The sequence below is a fragment of the Eptatretus burgeri genome, chromosome 10, assembly GCF_056783735.1.
Source record: "Eptatretus burgeri isolate ZD-2024b chromosome 10, Ebu_testis_v1, whole genome shotgun sequence".
Lineage (NCBI taxonomy): Eukaryota > Metazoa > Chordata > Myxini > Myxiniformes > Myxinidae > Eptatretus > Eptatretus burgeri.
In genome coordinates this window covers 3,345,659-3,361,389 of record NC_140970.1, presented here as the reverse complement: position 1 = coordinate 3,361,389, position 15,731 = coordinate 3,345,659, and the positions used below count along the sequence as shown (strand labels likewise).

At 43.7% G+C, this 15,731-nt stretch overlaps 1 protein-coding gene across 3 annotated transcripts in view; it reads right to left on the bottom strand.

Moving 5' to 3' along the window:
• Positions 1-15,731, bottom strand: part of NME7 (NME/NM23 family member 7) — a 61,013-nt gene that overhangs the window by 33,433 nt on the left and 11,849 nt on the right. For all 3 annotated transcript variants that reach the window (XM_085896859.1, XM_085896861.1, XM_085896860.1), the window contains exons 3-7: positions 12,875-13,041; positions 11,758-11,868; positions 11,290-11,340; positions 9,274-9,499; positions 2,488-2,596 (exon numbers count right to left, since the gene is read on the bottom strand). In XM_085896859.1, coding sequence (XP_085752985.1) covers positions 2,488-2,596; positions 9,274-9,499; positions 11,290-11,340; positions 11,758-11,868; positions 12,875-13,041 — 664 coding nt within the window. The remainder of the gene's footprint in view (positions 1-2,487; positions 2,597-9,273; positions 9,500-11,289; positions 11,341-11,757; positions 11,869-12,874; positions 13,042-15,731) is intronic.

Genomic DNA, 15,731 nt, shown 5'->3' with positions numbered 1-15,731 from the left:
TCATTAGGTCACCAAAAAGTAACACCACTGAGGGCGTGAGGACCCTATTAGACCTAATTATCCCAACCTGCATCTGCAGTTGCTTAACAACCTGTCATGTCATGGAGTTATCCGTGGCCTGGTAGCCTTGAGGTTATAGGATGAGTGGCGGGTCCGGCGACCACCCCGTGGACCTTGTCCGTACACGAACCACAAACCCGTAACAATATATACGTATACTAGTAGGCCAGCACCCATGGGAAACCCACGGGCATTGATATGGTTCCTGTTGCCTCCTTGGATAACTCCAGCCGAGTACGGCGAGTCGCCAAGTGACCACGATCACCAATTGTCCCAGATACTTCATGCCAGCTCCCATGTCCAGAGCTTGTCCTGGTCAGCCTTCATCTCAGCTTGCCCAGCCAACATTTCAGACATCATGACAATCATCTGATCAAACATGCCCCTCGCCTTTTTTCCTCCGCTGACGTCATGTGATACATATTTCTGGAGGTCTCTGAGTTAGCTATAAGGGAATCAGAGGGACTACCAGGCAGGAGCGAAGATTCTACTGCACCCCTGAGTCCTGTTCACCTTGAGTTGACATAGTGGCATGGCTGCTATCAAAATTTGTTCGCTTACAACACGCTTCCGCAATTTCGCGTTGAGGTCACGGTTTCCCGTACCTTGGATCCAATCCCACTCCTGACGTCAGTGTTATGATCACCGCCCTGCGTAATTCCAGACGAGTATGGTGAGTTGCCAAACAACCACAATCGTCAATCGGACTGGAATCTTCATGGTGCTTCCCATGTCCAGAGCTGTGTTACCATTGCAGAAGAAGATCCGACCCTTCTTTATCTTTCTGACTTTCGAGATGCTCCTTTGTATATGTCATGACTTTTACATTACACACATGGACACCACACCAAGCCGGCACACCTTCAATACATCCTGGCTGTCGCTATTCCGCAAACCCAAACCAGAACTGTTCGCATCGCCTCACCGGCCGATATTCACACTCAAGCTGCGCAGACCATTGTGCCAGCTCAAGGCCATCGAGCGGCCCAGACCAAGGGCATGAACAGAATGGAGGGAAAGACCCAAGAGAGAGCGTGGGAGGTGAGCCGGAACCCAGAAACATTAGGCAGCCACAATTCCAGCTGGGTTGTGAAAGGTGCATCTGGGGCATGCTAATGACCACACACTATTCTTTCTGACCGGTACTATTTCTTACACCTCTTCCCGCTCTCTCTCATTTGTTTGGGTGTCTGGCGCCTTTTGTTTAGAAGTGCTAAGTGATTGTTCTAAGGTATCCGATGGTGGATATATTGCATAGGAGATAAGGGAATGTGTACGTGCTTGTCGACAGTGTGAAATTGCTCGCATTGCCCATCCTTGAGTTTTCCTGCCCACCATTTACCAATTTAAATTCCCAATCACCATTTCTCCTGCCCATTCTTGCCTGCTGTAATAAACCTATGAAAGATTCTGATAGACGATAGGGTGCGGCACGTAATGCTGGTTCGCTCAGCCATTAATATCCATTACGTAGCCGCTGGCACGGTTCCCGATCTGCTTCAATCATCTCACAGGTATGGTAAACTGACCTTTGGCGTGAAGATCTGGCCATAGGTGAGTGTTGTAGACGGTGTCCATGGTCTTTTCATGGACATGTCAGCCTTTTGGAGTTATGCGGGCTGCATACGTAAGAATATTTACACTCACCAAGTCTTACATTCTTAACATGATTTTCGCGATGCCATCCTCCTCAGCACATCAGCTTGCAAACACAGTCAATCGAGTTTGGCTCATTAATGTAGGCCTCAAGCACACCTTGACAAGTCTATAAATCTAAAACTTTCTAAAAACCTACTGGCTTTGTGCAAATCAGTTGCCATCACATCTTTCTGACTTTCTTTGTCATAGCTATTGTGTGAGATATCAAAGTAAGTTTTGATGCCGTTGCACGACTTTCTTTTTTCGGCCACTGATAATGTAATCAAGTTATAAATGCAATCTTTCTTATTAATAGGGGTTATGTTATGAACTATGTCAAATGTTAAAGAACTTTAGAACCATTTTATTTTATTAATTGAGAAGAGGATGAAATACTTCAAAAATTAACTCAACAAGCTGGTTTCTTCTCATATTTTCCTTGTTCTTGAGGTTAAACATGCAGAAATACAGTGCACAACTATTTTCCTTGAAGCAATCTTATTAACCATGCACATAATGGGACTCAAAAGAGACCTTATGCACCTACCTTAATGGGAGTAATTCTATTGCATGAAAGATACATGATATATCAATCTAAATACTTCTTTGATCTAAATGAGATAAATATGAAAGATAAATAAAAGAAAAAAGTAAAAATAATCAGGAGAAAGGGTATAAAATATTGGATGAGAAGAAAGAAAAGGAGTCAATGAGCAGAGTGAATAAATATTAAAGTGCAGTTGAGGAAAGGCAGAGAAAGATGCAAGACATTATTGAGGGACGAAATACCTTCAGAGACAGCATGCGGTTTGATGATACAACATGTAGAGTTGTCCAACCGTGCAGCTGAGGGAGGACCGTGATGATGTCCAGTGCTTGGAAAAATGATGTCCAACTCCTGCAGAAGATGACAAAGATGGACAAACACAGATGGTTCAAACTTGATCTGGACTTTTGTTTGTAAAAGGCAGAGTAATGTATGTACAGGGTGTGTCAATATAAGGTTAACCACTTCAAAACTTTATTAACCAAAACATTGAGTAATAATAAAAAAAATTACCTTGGAAAATTAAACTCATTATGCATCAATGCGCTTATAGTTGAGGTTTTCGATGTGAGCACCCACACACGCGCACGCACGCACGCACGCACGCACGCACGCACGCACACACACACACACCAAAGTTTTCATTGGTGCAAGTTTTAATGGTTACTGTCTGCACAAAAACCTCAACTCCTGCCTTCAGATCAGGTTCTGATCTGGGGTGTTTCTTGTAGATGTTACCCTTACAAGCCCCCCAGAGGAAAAAATCCCAGCGGATTAAGGTCAGGGCTGTGTGGAGACCATTCATTTTCCATACGCAAACTGAGAACCCCTCGTTCAAATTTTTGACGCAGAAAGGCAATTGTTTCGTTGGCTGTATGCAGGGAAGCACCGTCTTGCATGGATCACTGTTGCTGGAGGGCTGCAGTGCTCATCAATTGCTTCAAGTCTTCGCAAAATGTGTTGACAATCGACCGGTATCATTCTTGATTGATGGTAACCGTTCTTCCATTTTGTCTTCAAACCAATACGGCCCAAACACACACCTGTAGCTGACAGCCACAAACACAGTGACTTTCCGACTCCTAAGCGACTTCTCTTCAACCTCATCTGGGCGTTGACTTCCCCAGAAAATGTTGTGTGAATTGACAGCACCATTGTCTGAATTTCTGGTTCTGGGTTTGGAGCGTTGGCAGGTCTCCTTCAGGGATCTCTGCTGACGATCTAAAAGTTAAGTTTCCGGTCGTTATCTGTCCCGTTTTAACTGTTTATTTTCTCACCTACATGTTACTGTGTGTTCCTAGTTCGGTTTTGTTTCAAAAACCGTGCTATTTTGTGAGTTTTGGTCAACCTTGTCTTACCGGGTGCTTAAGGCCTACCCATCCCTCCCCTCGGTGTACGATCGTGTTTATTTGTATTTTCTCCCCATCACCTTCAATTTCTATCTTCCCCACTTTCCCAACGTCCCCCATCCCTCCCAACTAAACACTCTATTTCTTGTCTTAAATCTCCCCCCCCCCCCCAAAAAAAACTACCTTTCTCCTTGCACACTCAGGAGTCTCGATCGTTATTCTTCTTCCTCTTCTTCCTCCTGCCGGCACACCATCTTTATTCTAATGAGCTGACCCTCTCTCACCATTACCTTCACGATTTCTTCCTGCAACCTTCCATTCTCGAATCTTACCTGTTCTTCAAAAATACATCAAAAAATAATAATCTTCCTTGTGTCCTTTCGATCTCGACACCTCATGTAACCATGTGTCTCTCTCTACTCTTCCTGGTACTTTTCATCGACCCAGCAGCTTCACACTGCGTTTACCGTCCAAATTCACCACACACTTCCACGATTTTACTTCAACCTTCCCTTTTCCGAATGTTACGCAATCCTTATTTAAAACAAATAATTTCACTTTTGACGATACACCTCCCATAGCCAAGTGCTTCTCCCGAAACCACGTGATCTGTTTACACCCCCTGCGTTTACCGATCCAAATTCACCATTCACCTCACGATTTTTTTTCTCCAACACTTCCATTACCTAATCTGATGAAAACTCTCTCAAACAATAATAAGAATTTAAAAAACGGTATCTTATAATGCTTCATCTTCCTCTTTCACACGTGTGGTACTCTTTACTGTATCATAATGCACTACTCTTCTACTATTTAAACAGACTGCTCTCAATTCGACCTCTCCTTCATACCTTGCCTAAAAAATCCAACTGTTACAGCATTTCTTCTCTCCATTCACCTTTATTTTGTTTGTTTTTCACCAGTTTTTTTCTTTATTATTTTTTTTTTCACTTTATTATTCACCAGTTTGCTATGAATATTCGCTTTCCATCAACCATTCTTTCTTTCCATTTTAAGTGCCAACTCACCCTTCTCACCCTCCCTCTCAAAGCAACCATCACACTCCTCTCCCTCCAAGCCTCCCTCTCACCTCTCACAAAAACTCCCCCCTCACCTTTCTCCCTCAACTCTCCCCACTTACCCTTCTCCCACCATTCACCCCCCTCACTCACCCATCTCAAAGTTGCCCCCCTCTCATCCACAAAGCTGCCTCTTTCCACTGCCCTCTCACCTCCATCTCTTCACTCCATCTCCTGAAATCCTCAACCGCCTTCTGCCCCTCTCTTGTCCACCCTCTCCCCAAGCACCACAGAGCCTTTTCTCCTCCTCATCCGGCCCCCTCCCCAAGCTATTGTGCAATCCCCCACACTCTTTCAACAATCCTCCTTACCTCCCCCCTCGTCCTTTGTCCTACCCTCCCCCTCCCTCCCACGCCCTGCACCCAAAGCCTCCTCCCCTCCCTCTTCATTAAGAGTGTGGACCTCAAATATCCGGGACCTTCGCTTAAACCTTTCAGATCTTTCCATACAGGTTGCCACTGACAAACCAGACATAATCTGCCTAACATAAACTTTTCTCCGCCAAGACATGTCTGACTCCATTCGCACTCATCTCTCCCTGGTTACTCCCTCCTCCGGTATCACATACCTGAGCCTCGTCCTGGTGGAGGTGTTGCTCTCTTCCTCACTCTCCATGCACTGCTCTCACCGGCACCCCCCCCCCACACCCCCAGGAATACCTCTGGCTACGGCTTCCCCTCCACTCCCACCTCATGTTTATATGTGTAATGTACCGTCCACCAAACAGTGATGACTCCATTTACATCTTACTATCTGAAAATATGGACCAACTTCTATCTTCCCATCCCAACTCTCTCTCTCTTCCTCATATGTGATGACTTCAATTGTCATCATGCCAGTTGGCTAGGTGTGGGTACCTCTCTCATCTGCCATGGCACTTCAGCAAAATCTTTCTGCGACTCAATGGGACTGACTCAATCGGTCAACTTCCCGACCCGGATCTCAACCAATGGTACTCCATCTCTTCTGGATCTGATTTTGACAAATTTCCCTGACAATATCTGCTGCTCTTCCTCCACTCCAATTGGTTCTTCTGACCACATCCTTGTCAAAGTGGACATCTCTCTGGCTATTATCAGAGAACCACCTCACCGCCATAGAGTCTGGCATTTCACTCAAGCCAACTGGCAGGGTCTCCAAGCAGCCATCAAACTTATTGACTGGTCTCCTATCGCTACTTTCTCCAACATCAACTAATCCTGGGAATTCTTTCAAAGAAACTTGCTCTCCCTCATGCACAGATTAATCCCCTCTCGTCTTCAGTAGTCCTAGCCTTACTCCCGCCCTTGGTTCACTGAAGCTTGTGGCGAGGCAGTTGTCCTGAAACAACTTGCCTTTGCCTCATGGAAAGCAAACCCAACTGAAGGTAATCTCAGTTCCTTCCATAAAGCTCGGAACAAGTGTGTCTACCCTCAGGAGAGCCAGAAAACAACATATTTCTAAGCTCAAGTCTGAACCTTCAAACCTCTCTCCCTCCTCAAAATCCTGGTGGTCTAATCAAATCTGTTTCTGGTGTATGTTCCCCCTCCATCCCTTCCCTTACCTCAAATGGCCGCACTGCTGATACCGCACATGAAAAGGCTGAATGCCTAAACTCCGTGTTTGCAGCTAAATCTTCTGTCCAAAACCCATCGCTTTCTTTACCCACCTTACCCAGTTGCACTCAACTGTCCCTGGACTCTGTGTCCTTTTCTCCTGACAAGGTGGAGAGCTTGCTGTCAAACCTCAACTCAGATTCTGCAACTGGTCCAGAAGGCATCAGCCCACGTGTTCTAAAAACCTGCTCTTCTGCTCTTGCTCACCCTCTCTCTGTTCTATTCACAAGGTCGTCTGCCATCTGCTTGGAAATCAGCAAACATTACTGCCCTGCATAAAAAGGTGCAAAAACAGATCCCTGCAACTACAGACCAATCAGCCTTCTGCCAATCATCAGCAAGGTTATGGAATCCATCATCGCTTCAGACATTAAATCCTTCCTCTTCTCCAATGGCTTGATTTCCGATGTTCAATTTGGTTTCAGACCAGGTCACTCTACCCTGGATAGGCTGCTTCTGCTCTCCCAACAATGGATAGAGGTCCTCAATGCCGGACATGAAATCAGAGCCATATCCCTAGACATATCGTGTGCTTTTGACACGGTCTGGCACCCTGCCCTGCTCACCAAACTCTCTTCCGATGGTATCCAAGGCCATCTCCACTCATGGCTGGCAGATTTCCTCTCCTGTCACAGTCAACGTGTGGCCCTAAATGGAGTTCTTTCAACCCCTCTTCCTGTCCAGGCTGGAGTTCCTCAAGGTCGCATTCTGAGCCCTGTTCTGTTTCTGGTTTTCATCAATGATCTCTCCGACTCTCTGGAAAATCCTCTTTATGTCTTTGCTGATGACTCCACCCTCTGCCGTACCATGTCTTTACTCAGACTGGCAAGCAGCAGCTTCTTTGCTCACTGCTGATCTGGATAAAATCACAAACTGGTCCAACACGTGGAACATGTCTTTCAATCCAGACAAATCTCATACTCTCACTATGTCTCTCCGAATGGACCATTTAGAAAACCCCCCCATCCACTTTCTCAACAATCGTCTGGAAGAAGTCCTTTCTTTCAAGATTCTGGGTCTCACTATCGGCCATGACCTTTCCTGGGAAAGCCACATTTCAAACCTCGCCTCCAAAGCCAGTCGCCGACTGGGAATCCTCTGTCGTGCAAAGTCCTTCCTCAGCCCACCTGAGCTCCTGACCACTTACAAAGCTTTCGTCCGCAGCCTGATGGAGTACTGCTCTCCCTCTGGGCTGGTACTCCTGCCTCCCATCTTTCTCGGCTTCACGCCGTGGAAACCAAGGCATTTCGGATCATTGGCATCTCCCGCGATGAGGCTGAGTCTTTGGGCCTCTCACTCTCTCACTGCAGGCTGGTCGGTGGTCTGTCTGTCTTCTACTGTCTCCTCTCCAGCCTCGCCCCCTGCTCTCTCTGCGATTTGTCCCCACCACATTTCCACAGGGCGCTCAAGGTCCGCCAACAACCCCTTCTGGTAAAACTACCAAAATCACGAATCACTGCTCACCTTTACTCTTTCATTCTTCTTTTTCCGGCCTTTGGAATAAACTCCCTCACTCTATTCAATCCCATTCTTCGATTCAGGCTTTCAAAACAGCTGTTCACCACCATCTATCATCCCCCATCCAAATCCTCAATCTTTTCTACCCCTGATAATCCACCCAAGCCCACCTCCTTCCTGAAAGTCCCTGTGGTGTCCATCTTGTATTCCCCATGTTCCCGACCCCATCCCTCTCCCTTCCACAGATCTCCTAATGTCTCTGTTCCCCACTGCTTTGTTCTTTCCACTCCCGCCCCTATTGTCTCAATGCCCCCTTACTCTGTGTTGTGTGTTAGCTCTCATACGTGCCTCGACAAGGTATACAAAAAAGAAAAAAAAAGTGTGCCTCATCACGAAACCACATCACGAATCCAGTTTGGGTTTGCCTCAATCTTCTGCTGCAGCACCTCATGCATAGCGACTCGTGCCGATTTATCTCCATCGATCAATTTATGGGCTGTTGCGATGTGGAAAGGAAAGAGGTTTAAATCTTGTTTCATTATTCTTCTGATACTGCTGGGAGTGAGACCCAGTTCAGCCGATCTTTGTTGATGCGATTTCTTCGGACTTTGCATGACTGACTCACGAACTTGTTCCATGTTTCCTTCACACTGTACACTTTTGGGCGACCGGACCTTCCCTTGTTAATGTTGAGAATCGTCCCGTCACTTTTGAACTTTTTCACAAGTTTCCAAATGGCTGGCTTGCTTGGCTTGTTTCTGGGATGCACACCATATTCGGTACAGAACCTCGTGTGGACGGAAGCAATTGATTTGGTCTCAAAATGCCACTTGACAATGTTTACTCTTTTCTCCGTAGAAAACGTCATTTTTTTCTGTTAAATACTTTGGTTATGCTTGAATGACTTCTCCAAAGATCATTGATCACTCCTGCAAAACAAACAAAAAATTAAGGTAATGACTAAAAGTACAAAGGTCATTTGAAGCGGTTAACCTTTTAGTGACACACCCTGTAATATGGGGATTAATATTTTTGAGGATTGGTAACCATTAACCATAATCATACACTTCTTGCTTAAATGCACTGCTGAAAGTCAAAAAGGCAGTAAGAAAGAGGATGGAACAGGGAATGAATATGAAAAATTTCCCCAACAAAAACATCAAGGCTATTGAAATTTGCAGACAAATGGCTGTGCAATATGGTGATAGATTGCCTGTCAAGGCATCTGCATTTGACTGGTGGAAATAATTTATCAAAACAAAACTGGACAGAATGAGCTATGTATTGCAAAACTGGCTTCCTTCACCAACAACACAGAAGTCTAGTGAGATGACTTATTTTGACAGACCAAAGAGTTTATATTCATAAATCAACTTAGAAGTAAACATTCATATTATTAGTGTTGAATCTTTCATTCATCACAAGCTACAGTCGATATACTTGTGACTACAACTCCAAATCAAATTTTAACCAACGTTATATAATGGAACAGGCTTTCAAGATGGGAAACAACGAGGGGCTAAAAATGTATCTCGTCTTCACATTACCTGAACAGCTTCTTCATCGCTGAGTGAACCATAGCCCTGGTCACCTAAGTTCTGAATCTTATCGTTGGTCAAGTTTAGCACATCACCCTTCGCACAGTCAGGTTCTCGATTTTCATCGACCTCCGAAGTGGAAAACCCCAGAAACCTCCGCCAAACTGCCACCGCATTCTTGCCCATGAGTTCCATTACCAGTGCTGGGCCAGACACCAGCTCATTGATCATCTCACTGTCACGACACAGTCATGCAATTCAACTTGTGAGCTCGTGGCACGACTCAGAAAATTTACCAGATTCTCGCTTTTGGAATGTTACACCAAAATCATGCTGGAATATTTACCGGTGCTAAATGGACTCGTCAACTGTACCATAATGCCATTCAAGGTTCGAGAGATGCTTTGTAATAAAATGAATCATACATTGTTCCTGTACAACCTTATGGCTGGAATGTTTGCTGAGAGATAAGGATAAGGAGTGAGAGATAGAGATAGAGATTGAGATAGAGATAGAGATCTGATTCCCAAGTCCTTCCATGCAATACACGATGAATGTTAACAACTGTGATTAAAAAAAGATCATCCACAATGAAAATAAGAAAACAAAACCTTGGAATTGATAATTGAGATAGTAACAAAAAAGTAAACATACAGAAATGACAATTAGATTACATAAAGGATATTTTTGATTTAACTAGATCATAAATAAACAGAAGGTGTAACAGGAGCAAACAATCAGATTAACCAAACTACAGAAAGAAACATGACTGAAAGTAGAGTAAGCCTTGGTGATGAACCTTTGAAAAGGTCATCAGAATGAAAATACCAGCTGATGCAAACAAAATGCGGAAAGGAAAGGTTTTTCAATTCTCAAACACCCGAGTCTAGGTTTTGAACACAATATTTATTAGAATCATAAACTCAATTGGTGAAACAGTATCTTGCCGTCGACAGTGACCTAGTAATGGGGACATGGGACTGGCATCCTAGAAGTTGTCCATTCAAATCTGGCTGAAGGCAGCAGGATCAAGGAAGTGAATTCCAAACTTCTAGAATTTGAGCGAGTCCCAATAGAAAATTAGCCTTACTATTGGATCAGTTTTGGATGTCTCACTATTGGATGTTACCTTACAATTGGATGCCTCAGGGAAACTTGGGATTGAAATTAAAATGCTAACTATGAAGCTAAGTCGATGGGCTGATCACTTCACCATCACAGACAGGTTGGCGGTAGCTCTGTCTCCTTCCTCTCCTTTCTTGTCTTGCACCCTATGCCCTCTCCATGCTTTGTTCAACCCCTCCCCCCCCACCCTTCCCAGGTTTCTGCGAGTGCACATGGTCCACGATCAACCCCCTACTAGTAAAACTATCAAAATCCAGAATCACTGCTCACCTCCACTCATTCGTTCCACTCTTTTCTCGCCCAAGGAACCAACTTCCACATTCCGTTCAATTTCATTTTTCCCTCCAGGTCTTCAAGACAGCTGTTCACCACCATCTCAGATCATCACCAATCCAAAACTCCCTCCTCCATGAACAACTCCCCTTCTCCCAAAGCCCACCTCTTTCCAAATTTCCAGTTTTCCCTCCTGGAATTGTTTGCTTCTACATCCATCTTGTCCACCCCCTGCATTCTCCCCTATCCCTCATTTGTTTATGTTCATCTATTTTGTCTCTCGGCCCAGCTCTTGGTGTTTCCCCCTCTCCTTGTGCTGTTCTTTTTATGCGGTTGCGTCCTGATCTGTTCTGTACTCTAACTCTTCCACAAGCCTTCACTTTGCATACAAAAAAACAAACAAACATGAAAAGGCAGTGCTACCCAAAATCCTCCTAACAGGATTTAAAAAAAGAACAGGAAATAATTTCTCTTGGAATAACAAGATGGAGGGTCAGGAGATTGTGGGGGAATGTAAGTTAAATGAATCCAGGTATACCTCATTGCTTTTTTAACATACCAGTTTTATAAAATAACTAATAGCTATAATTATATAACAATAAATAATGAAATATTACTTCCACTCACTTGAAACAACAATTTGCTTGGAGTCTTGCAGAAAAATCTTCCACGTGTTTTCTAAAACACAAGCAGTGAGATGGTTAGAGAACAAAAGTCCCTTTTTTGATGACAAACACCTTCCGTGGAGACTCATCTCCCCATAAAGTCCAAGCACTTGTCTCAATTGCTCAACAACAATGGGTTTAAGGTTGAGCAAACGCGAGGAAAGCAGATGGCCAGACTTTGCAACAATGCACAAAGATGAAAGGGACAATCCAATTGCATTTCATTCGTTCAAATGCTCGTTTCTCACGAGATGTGGAAATTTGTGACAACATTCAATTCCTTCAAGGTAAAACTTGTAAACAATAACCTATAGTGTCACTAAGATGTCAATGAAAGGAAGCGAGCCCGTCGGGGAGTGAGAGTGGGATCTGAATCACTTAGCCCGTGGGTATGAGATGCGAGTCCTGCTGAGGAAACCGATTCTCATACCTCTCAAACTTCACCATCCTAGCTTGAGTGATGGTGAGGCCTGCCTCCGAGATCACTTCCATAATGGTTCCCACTTTTGCCATCGCCTGTGGCTTCACTATCGCCAGTGTTCTGAAATGGGCACAGACAATGGTCAGTGGCCATGTACGAAGTAGTAATGATGAACCGATGGCTGTCAGAAATACATAATGCACCATAATTTCTGCCTTTTGTTTTATCCCTGTCAGAACTAGCAGTAAAACACAGTAGAATATCATAATGAACGGATACGTCATGTAGACTGGTCGTTGTATCGAAAGTGTTATACCATGACGACCCCCCACGTAGGCCCTACCACCTCATCCTCACTCCACAAAAGACTAAGAAACAAAAAAAAAAGGATATCTATAGCAATGAGGGTGTGGTTCGCATGAGAGGCTACAATGGCATCGACTCCCGACTCACTCCCAACCCAATTTTTTTTTTTTTTTACCCATTTGGCCTTAATTGATTTGGCCTAGAGTCACCGTTTGGCCTCAATAGCATGCACAAAAACTCACCATAATAGACAGTTCAATTTAATCCTCTGGCATAACTGAACAAATTTTGGAAAATTTGAAAAACACAAAGAAAATTCTCCCTTTGTGAGGGAGAGTTGAAATTTGTTCAATGAAACAGGACCATCCACCATAAATAAGTGCTCTTGGCTGAAAAAAAGAAAAAAAGATATTAATTGTACTGAGTGTTCCTTACAATGGGACTCAAAAGAGACCTTGTACGTATTATTGCGGTCCTCAAAGCATACCTTGTCTTGTACAGGTAAATATGTCCATCTGTCTGTCTAACGTGATGATCCAGCTATTATTCCAGCTGCTGATATCGTTTCAGTTTTAGTAAATCACCAAACATGAATGCTTATTCAGGTTGGAAATAAGTCCTTTAGCATAATGGTAAGCCATGTTGTTCACATGTTTAACCACAACAAGAGTTTGTAATCATACTGTCACAATCCCACAACACAACTACCTCCACCCTATCCACATACCCTCCAAAAACCTTCTACTCCCCCCACCCCCTCACTCAAATCCTCAAATCCCCACATTCGCACACTTTCCCTGCTTGCAAGTCATCTGCTAACTTTTGGTGGGCGTTGTGGAGCATGCGAGCAGTGCAGGTATCCCCATAGGAGGTGATGGAGAGAAGTCGAGAGCAAACGAGCACCTTGCCACCGATTCTCAGTTCCCGCCGAGACAGACTCGGACACCCAGTACGACGAAGAAACACTCGGTTGTTCCTCACGTCATACTGAATGTACAATCAGGAAAGCAGGACATCATGGGGTGTGCAAAAGAGAAAGAAGAATGCGGGAGAAGAGTCAAAAATTCTGCCATTTTACATGAACTAATAATATAGGGACAATGGGCACTGCCAATAAAATACATTATGAACTAAAGGGATGATAATCAATTATAAAATAACTCAAAATCAACGTTATGAAAACAAAAGGGAACTAAATACAAAATAACAAGAATGGTAAGTAAATCTTTGGCTATGCACAGACTGCAAAACAGCAAATACTGCGGCTCACGGCAGTCCCCTACAGGGTAGGTAGTACTGCAGCGTACGTGGCACGAGAACATTATTACATTCTCGCACGATGACGAGCTGGCCCATATAGGTCGAGATTCCTGGTGTCAGGACTCATGTAGTTCTCGGTACAACAACAGTGTAAGAGGTTTGTACCATTCGTAGATACCTGAATGTGTTCCGTTTATGTATTTCACAATTTTAAAACATTTCAATTCAGATTTATTTATTTATTTTACATTCTGACTTCAAAATATTGCAATTGCATACCAAGTTATAAAACTTGCTTGCGTTAAATTATCCTTATAACTCTTAAATTTTACCATTAAGAGCCATCTATTTATTACATAGACAAAAATGGTGGCATGTTTGACCACCTTCCCTCCCACCCACCCACTACTTTTCCCCTGCCGAATCCTATCCCATCCAAATCTTCTTTCCCTCATTTCCCTCCACCCATCCCATACCTACTTTCATAATCTGTCCTTCCTATCTCCCCCAACTTCCCCTTTCCGGTTCATACATAAATAAATAGATGGCCCTGAACCTAAAATCATACACTTTGTACCATCTAGCTCAACACCATCCATCCATCATAATCATCAATTTGTCATCCTTTGCCCTTCATTGAAATGCATGTCTCTCTTCAAGGGAAATACGACTAATACACACCAACCTCTCTTTCCTTCAAGTATATTTTTGAGGTTTCTGACTGATCCACCCTCCCCAAAAGATTCCCTTACTGTTGAAACCATAGAAATGATTTTCGGTATATATTCTAAACCCGTGCAAATTATCAAGAGCAATAATCTGAAAAATGACCCCCTGCAGTATCCCCCTGGATATGTGTGTACAAATCCAAATCCAATATCAAAATTCCAACAATACTGCTTCATATTTTGCTTCAAAGTGACAAGCAACTCTCCTTCCACAGTGTGATCAAAAATTACCCATGAAGCAACTTTCACTTGTAACCTATTTTTGTTAGTTATCGAGGGCTATGATGGATCAGGTGAAGGAAGGACAGAGGGGTGATGTAGCATGCATGCTCACAGTGGGAAGGCAACGTCAAGCAGATGTAACAACTGATATGGGAAGAGTAAAAAAGTTGAAACGTAAGCATCGGATTTGACAAAGGAAGACAATCAATTGACACCTTTTTAAAAAATGACTGAAGGGAAGAGCAGCACCAAACAATACCTGGAAGACGTTTCCAAAGAAGGGAAAAATGTGGGACAAAACATTCGAGGTGAGCTGTCAAACTGGGTAGAAATCTTGTAAATAATCTTTCCAGGCAATATAAATTTGAAATGGTTTACAGTTGAATTGAATGTGCTTCTTTTCTTTGTTGGAGACAGCTGTTAGGTCACGTGTATCGGAGGGCTGGCGGGACAGCATAAGAGTATGTGCACTCGCCTCTGAGCTGTCTATCCCTGGTTCGTATCCCGACCGAGATATAAACTGCCACCCTGGTGTTTCGCATGCAGTGCAAGGCATCAATGAGTGTGCCGTCCCTCGGATGGATGTTAAATCAGAGGACACATCTGCCAGCACCGATCGATGGCGGATGTTAGAGATAACATGTTGACTTTTGTGAAAAGCAGGCGAGTTATCGCCGGCACTCTGAACAAATTACAAATTCCGGCCTAAACTGTGGGTAGCAGGTGGTCTGGTTAGCTTGGTTATCCCTTGGGATTACACTGCTTTCTATCTCAGAGTGTGGTTCCAGCTCGTGCATGTTAAACAAATTCACGCTCCCACATGTTCACGTGTCAGATGTGAAAGTATGTCTGGATAAAAATGGAAATCCATTATTATTTACCTATTAGAATGTGCTTAGCCAAAGCACAAGGAATTGTTGGAGTTTGCTTGAAAAAAGTTACAGCCAAGGATTTCCTTTCGCCACACTATATTCAATAATAATTGTGAGTCTTTGTACCTTTAATACAAGTCATTTATAATGAAGATACCTTTCCCTCTTTTGTTTGACAAGTGCTCTACCTACTTGTAGGTTGGGCCACAAAAAGAAAATCTCTTTGAAATGCCGTCAAGACAGACAGATCAACATTTTGGTTGTTTTAAAGGAACAATTTTGACAATGCAATGGAAAACCTTCATCATTTCAGTATGGAAATAAATAAACCACAGCACACTCCACAATTCAGACATTCAGGTAAATGTACACATTATAGAATGTGGGACTCATTATAAAGTGTGACCAAGCATCCAAGAGCGCGCGCACGCACGCACGCACACACACTCTCTAATGTGCAGCATTGTGGCTCCTGGTTGCATCACTGGTTAGGACAACAGCTGTGCCAGTACACTGGTGCTCATTTCACTGACCTCAGAAGGATAACAGGCTGAGTCAACCCCAACTGGCGTTAATTCAGCAGCCGACAGGGATC